Source organism: Trifolium pratense, linkage group LG1 (assembly GCF_020283565.1).
Source record: "Trifolium pratense cultivar HEN17-A07 linkage group LG1, ARS_RC_1.1, whole genome shotgun sequence".
NCBI lineage: Eukaryota > Viridiplantae > Streptophyta > Magnoliopsida > Fabales > Fabaceae > Trifolium > Trifolium pratense.
In genome coordinates this window covers 6,205,855-6,213,035 of record NC_060059.1, presented here as the reverse complement: position 1 = coordinate 6,213,035, position 7,181 = coordinate 6,205,855, and the positions used below count along the sequence as shown (strand labels likewise).

At 32.1% G+C, this 7,181-nt stretch overlaps 1 protein-coding gene across 2 annotated transcripts; it reads left to right on the top strand.

Annotated features, from left to right (window-relative positions):
- Positions 1 to 5,564: 5,564 nt before the first annotated feature.
- LOC123917973 (25.3 kDa vesicle transport protein) lies at positions 5,565 to 7,151 on the top strand. 2 transcript variants are annotated; one of them, XM_045969895.1, is made up of 5 exons: positions 5,565 to 5,799; positions 5,903 to 6,063; positions 6,318 to 6,464; positions 6,697 to 6,767; positions 6,861 to 7,148. In XM_045969895.1, exons 1-5 carry the CDS (start codon positions 5,609 to 5,611, stop codon positions 6,966 to 6,968), a joined length of 678 nt encoding a protein of 225 aa, XP_045825851.1. In that variant the 5' UTR covers positions 5,565 to 5,608; the 3' UTR covers positions 6,969 to 7,148. The 2 variants fall into 2 exon arrangements, with proteins under 2 accessions (XP_045825851.1, XP_045825859.1); XM_045969903.1 differs by lacking the exon at positions 6,318 to 6,464 and having other exon boundaries at positions 6,861 to 7,151.
- Positions 7,152 to 7,181: the final 30 nt, after the last annotated feature.

The following is a 7,181-nucleotide window of genomic DNA, read 5'->3' as shown; positions in this document are numbered from 1 at the left end:
AGTTTCAGATACAGAAAACGAGGCTGCCAAAGTAAATGCAATACTCCCTCGTCTAAAACCAAGATTCTCTCCATTTTTTTTTTACCACTAATTATTAAAGTTTTGGAAGTATAAGTGGATTTCTAAATTTTAATAATAGGAGAAAATTGGAAAGAAAAAAATAGAGAAAATCTTAATTTCTAATTATACTAATATATTTATCCACAAATTATAGCTCAATATAAATGTCAAAATTGTTAGGTTAGATGTCATGGTTGGAGTTTGAACTCTAGTTCTTTCATCTATGACAGTTTACATGTTTTCATGGGCGGAGCAAGGGTCCAGCAAGCCTAGGCAGTTGCTCCGACTCTGGGCAAATTCTTTGATATTTTTAAGGGTTAGTTTAGGATAAAATTGTGATTTTTATGGGTTAGTTTAGAGCAAACTGAAAATTTTTGATTAAAACTGAAATTTTTTGTTAGACTATTTATATATTATATGTCACATGGAAAATTTTACCCAAACTCTAGTTTTTCCACTTTATGTATTGTCCCATATTTAAGAAGTAAATGTAGAAATATTTCTCTTTAAAATTTCTGCATTTAACTTTTTAAAAATTAAAATATTACTTTTTTTAAATACAAATTTTTCACTTTTTGCTTTCTTATGTACAAATTTGTTCATTCAATGACACATGTTAACATATATACAGGACTTATTTGATCTTTTATTTATATGAATTTAGATTCTTTATATTTAAAAATCTTACATTCACCTATATTTCGTTTATTTTTAAGGTTAAATTTGTTATTACTATTTATCATGCTATCTCTCCATTCACTCCTAGCATTTTTACGCTAAATACAAATGAATATTTAGGATTTTTAAATATAGAAAATTTAAATCACATTTATACTACTGGTTAAATATAGAACTTCTTCCAAAAAATGTGAGTATTAAAAAAATCATAAAAGTTAAATACTACGATTTTTAATGAGTCAAGTTTACAAATTTACATAAAAATTCTATAAAAATTTACTATTTAAGGTCTTAAAGAATGTCTGGAAGTACTAGTTAGCATTTACTCCCTTTGGTCTTAAATATAAGCAAAAATAAAAAAATATTCAGTCTATATTTTGACTTTTGCTTATATTTAAAACCGGAGGGACTACCTTATTTTACTACTTATTTTTTCATTTATGCATGTAGCTATGGCCTATGTTCATCTAACTCTAAACAGAGAGTGAGTCATTTTTGCTAGTTTGAGTAGAGGACGTCATGGTTGTTTGAGGGTCAATTGTAGATACTGAAGCAGAGAAAGAGTTGAAAGATTTGAAACAGAGAAAGTTGAGAGGTCAAAGGGAGGGGTGTGAAAACGTTTAAGCGGTGGATTGGAGAGAGAAAGAAATTAAAGAAGAGAGAAAAGACAAGACAGTGACTTGTAAAATCACAAGCAGCAATGAATTTATTGGTTAAGGTGTACTGCTACAGTAAGTACAATGGTGTGTGTGTGTAGTATAGTCTTGAAGTTGACGATACTTGATGTGAACTAACTTCAACTGCTCAACGTGCCCTTCTACAATTCATTTTCTTTATTTCCTTTTTTATTTTTGGCATCAGGGTGGGAAAATGTCACATTAATCCACCACCATGTCTTCTATAAATCAATGAAACTTCATATAGATCTAAGAGATCTACATTCATTTTTGGTTCATTGTATTGAGTTAATGAACAAATTCAACAAACTATCGCTAAAATTTTTAAGAATCAAAATATCAAGGAGAATATAAACGAAAAAATATATATATTAAGGAGAATGTTACCGTGTGCTTTTAAAAGTATATTTTAAGAAAACAAATATAGTATAAAAATTATTTTTTTAACTTGTGCATTTTAATTTTTCAAACATTAAATTTTTTACATTATTAAGCAGGCTTGTGTGTGTCAATTCAATTTTATGATATTCTATATTTTTTACTCCAATATAAGTGGTTTCATTGCTTGCTTAGCTCACAAATATCATTTGTCTCTCATTCATATTTTATATCATCTCTCATTTTTATACTTTCAAATACATGAAATTAATATTTAATTTTATGGTACTACTTATGAGGTACTTTCTCCGTCCCAAAATATAAGCAAAAAGTGGTCAATCAAAATGGATGTATTTAGACTAAATTTTTAACCAAATACACTCACTTTATAAATAATTAAAAAGTATATTAGTACTGTTGTTAACTGTTGCTGTAGAATATAGATCGAAAACCGTTCTCGTTGGTATCTACCAGAACGGTTTTTCGATGTTGCATATAATCTGTGAAAATATAAATACTACTACAACGGTTTACAAAAAGTGTTGTCTTTGACACTCTACAAGAACGGTTTTTTTACATCCCAAATTTTGGGGGTTGTGTTAGGTCTAAAATGTTGTAGTGTTAGTTGACCACTTTTTGCTTATATTTTGGGACAGAGGGAGTACCTTAATTAAACAACTTTGACTAAATCTATGGAACTCAAAATCTTATATGATATGCCAAATCAATATTTTATTGTTAAGAAACTTTTATGTTATTTCTATTAAAGATGCTCTTAAGACACATGTTAAAATGACCCAATTTTTAATATGTTCATGTTAGGTCACGAAGTTTGAGATCATTCACACTGGACAACGAGCAATTATACAAATCAGTAGAACACAACATTTTTATCGAAATATTAGTCATCAATTCATTATGCTACCTCTAAAGTGGTTTTTTTTCTTCTTTTCTTCTTTCTATACATACATTTGCACTATCGTTGCCACTGCACACAACGGAACACGGTTGTCAACACAAGTGAGTTGGACAAATCAATAAACTTGCACATCCATTGTCGCTGCAGTCAACTGAATACGCTGCCCGAAAATCATTGTCAAGAAGACTTCCGACACAAGGAGCCAAAGGGAAGTTCAGGGGACCATCCACATTTTGTCAAAGCAACCACACAAATAAGATAGATACTACATATTTATCGAAAACTTTAAGACATTAGCTAGATTTATGAATTTTCTCACTTATAACATCTGTTTTTCTATAGAACTCACCTCACACTCACTACAACAGTTCAAACTCGAAATTAACCCAAAAACCTTTAATTAAGATGGAAGACACCCATAATTAAATTTTATTAGTGACGCAGTACGGAAGCGCTAGGTTAGCAAAACGCTAAACCTAATGGATAAAGACAAGCCGCAAACACAAACTTGTCAAAATAGGGTTTCGGAGTCCACCGAAAGAGTAATTTGGAGTCCACCAAATTTGAGAAAATTCTCTATAATTTTATTGAATGAAAAAGTTGCCTTCAAGGCTACAATAGTTTACCTTAAATAGTAGTGAAAAATAAAAATAACAAATCTTCTAAAAGATTGTAAAAATAAAAATAACAAACCTAGCTAAATAAAAATAACAAATCTACCTAAAATATAAAAATAACTAATCTAGGTGAAATATAAAAATAAGAAATCTACCTAAAATATAATAAAACTAAATCTAACTAAAATAATAAAATACTGAAGAAATCCTCCTACATCAGTCTCCTCTACCTCAAAAGAACTCGACCCCGAGTTCTCATCTTGATAAGGAGCTTCCCTTGCAAGTTGATTCCTCCAATGAACAAGAGACCACCCTCCTGGATCCCATTGAGTGAAGTGAGAGGACCCGTCTTGTGCCAACACATCCAAATTACCACCGGGGTCCCATTCCTCAAAGATGGCATACAAAGTTGGAAATTTATCACAGAAGGATGTTTGACCCACCTTAGTTAACATGTATGAGTTAGTGTCACTAACATCAAGTTCACTAATTAGGTAATAATAATGGTGCTGAATGAGGGAAGTTTGAGAACTCCAAGTATCAACTTCAAGTGGCTCATTCTCACTTATTTGAGTCTCGGTTGCTGCATCCATGATCCTTTCAAACGCAACCATTGATTCATTGTGATATTTAGACGCTGGTACTATGCAATCTGTGACTGGCGTCGCCTCTGTTTGGACACAGATTAAAGGAGCAGATTGCACATTGGGATTGATGACGTTTGAAACCATAGCTGATTTGGTGTTATCGATTTCAAAATCCACGACTTCATCGTGTTGGGAATCTCTAATAACATCGTGAACTTGCTCGACTTCATCGGCCTCTTTATTTTCATCTTTGGATTCTTCACCTTCAACTGAAACATCTGGTTCAACAACTACTTCAGTTTCTTTCGGTTTGGATTTATCAGCAGAATCGTCAAGTTTCTCGGGATGAGATGGTTGGTTATCATCTAGGGTTTCATTAGCTATGTGACGTAGTTGAAAATTGTTGGCATGATTGTTGTTGTTGGAATTATTGATGAGGCTCCATGCTTCATCGAATTTAACCTTAACATACCAATTAATATACGTTATCAAAACAGAATATTTAGCAATATCTTTAATCGTCTTACGCAAGTTACCTGACATTCTGTAAGCATGTCTCAAAAGGTCGGACAAGGAGTAATCTTTGTTGCAACAAAACGGACAACGATATGTCGAATCAGAGATTTTAAACGTGTAGTAATCATCCTTCAACCTTTTGTAGTATCTACGCTCATAGTATTCCAAATCAGATTCACCACGCGTATGTTCTGATTTTATGTAGGTAACAATAGTTTGGTTGTTATTACGAACCCTAATAACCGGAATTCGTTCTCCTCCCCTATTCGGATTGATTCTGTTGTTGTTAACGTTGTTGGATAACGTCGTCATCTGTGTTGTCAGAGCGGTGATGGCCCCGGTTAAACCCGCTATGGCACCATCAAACTCTGTTTTCGTCACCGGTTGATCTCCCATCTGATCACGTTAGGAAAAGAACAGGAGAAACCTGCTCTGATACCAACTGACGCAGAACGGAAGCGCTAGGTTAGCAAAACGCTAAACCTAATGGATAAAGACAAGCCGCAAACACAAACTTGTCAAAATAGGGTTTCGGAGTCCACCGAAAGAGTAATTTGGAGTCCACCAAATTTGAGAAAATTCTCTATAATTTTATTGAATGAAAAAGTTGCCTTCAAGGCTACAATAGTTTACCTTAAATAGTAGTGAAAAATAAAAATAACAAATCTTCTAAAAGATTGTAAAAATAAAAATAACAAACCTAGCTAAATAAAAATAACAAATCTACCTAAAATATAAAAATAACTAATCTAGGTGAAATATAAAAATAAGAAATCTACCTAAAATATAATAAAACTAAATCTAACTAAAATAATAAAATACTGAAGAAATCCTCCTACATCAATTAGTCTTTGTATTCTAGGTTGTACTTGATATGGGGAGATTCTAGCCTTTGCCATTTGGTTCATAACTTTTGCAAATGGCAACCCCATTATCCTCGCTATATATTCTCATAAATCATATGGTTCCTTCCTTTTGCACACATAAGGAATAACTTATTTTCCAAGTTCCTTCTCTCATTAGTCATTCTTTGACCCCTGACATATTCTAAAAAAAGGCCTCATATAATCACAAATAAATCCATCTATATATATGTAGCTTGAAGTCAAATTTTAAAAAGGAGAATCAAATCATTCCATTTGAGATTATAAAAAGAGTAGTTTTAATTCATAGATAATGGTTAAGGTAACGATAGTTGGAAGGGGAAGTGATGGGTTACCTCTAGCACAAGGACTAAGATATGTGAATGAAGAAAATTCCTATCTTTCATTTTATAGGCAAAAAGCAGAGTTTATACTCCAAGAAATTTCAAAAGGAACATTGACACCTTCCATGATGACCATTCTCATTGACCATTACTGCTTCAAGTATCCTTATTTTTTTCCTAGTTTTCTTTTTCTTTTTTCTGTTCTTTTTTCTTGTAGTTCAATGAAATTTGATAAATTATGATTATGTTGTTTTTTTATTAAGCTTCTTGGTAGAGAATGGAGTTGTTTACGTTGTTTTATGTGAGTCTACATACCCAAGAAAACTGGCATTTCATTACCTACAAGACATACAAAAAGAGTTTGAGAAGTTTGATAAAACCCTCATAGGCAAAATCACAAAGCCATATAGCTTTGTCAAATTCGGTAATTCCCTTTGAACTATCAACATGCAATGACATTGTATTCTATAATACAAAATTTATGTGCATTTCTTTACATATTTTTGGTGTTATTCTTTACTTCAAATATTTCCCATATACCTTGCCTAGCACTTGGTGTTACTACTTGCTAACAAATTAGTAGGAAATATTGAAGGTCCACCCTTTGTCAAATTATTTTTATTTTTTTGTTTTTAACATATTTCCTTGCCAAAACAAAAATTAAAATTTCATTTTCAGATGGTATAATTGCAAACTTTAGTAGACAATACATTGATACAAGAACTCAAGCCAATCTAGCAAAACTTAAAACCAACAAGAAACAAGAGGTAAACATTGTTACAGAAGAAATGTCCAACATTTTAGAAAGGAGGAGGAGAAGTTTAGGTAAACTTTTTCACCTTTTTAAAATGTTTATATCAACACTTATCTATTATATATCGGTCACACATTTTAACATTGGACGCGCCGTATGGACGGAGTCCACTCGTAGGCGTACCGTGTCTATACGGTGTTGGCAAAATTGTGTTCCGATAACACATATTTTACATGAACAAAGTAAGAATATCAAGCTATGCATTTTTTGGGCATATGGTAATATATATTTTTTTCCTTACAGAAACAATGAGAAGGTTAGTAGTTACTCCTCAACCTACATCCTCAACAATATGGTGTTCCCCACGCCTTGAGGTAATGCATACCAAAATTAGGGGGGGAAAAAAAGTAGCTAAACTTTATTATCTTTAATAATAATTAATTATGCATTATTGTTTTGGAGCACAGGTGATTGCAATGAAATGGACACCAATTTTGATCATGGTCATTACCTCTATTGCTCTTCTATGGGCAAGCTTAGTCCTCAAAGATGACTATATTATTTCATCAGGCTGATGAATTAATCCAAGATTAATGAAGGATGAAACTTCCATAGTACAGTATATAGAAGGACATCATGGCCCACTAGCTTGTATTTGATTTTAGAAAGAGATAAATATATGTAGTGCCCCACTGATATCATATTATCATTTCCCTAGCAGGTCATCTCACATAATAATCCAGAAATAACATAGTAAAAGAGAAAAAAGTTGTTGGATCCTACAAAAA

Excerpts from the sequence above, each read along its gene's own strand:
- LOC123917973 (XM_045969895.1), top strand. The coding sequence starts at position 5,609 with ATGGTTAAGGTAACGATAGTTGGAAGGGGAAGTGATGGGTTACCTCTA. Across the intron at positions 5,800-5,902 it reads ATTGACCATTACTGCTTCAA|CTTCTTGGTAGAGAATGGAG; the intron begins GTATCCTTATTT and ends TTTTTTATTAAG. Across the intron at positions 6,768-6,860 it reads GGTGTTCCCCACGCCTTGAG|GTGATTGCAATGAAATGGAC; the intron begins GTAATGCATACC and ends TTTGGAGCACAG.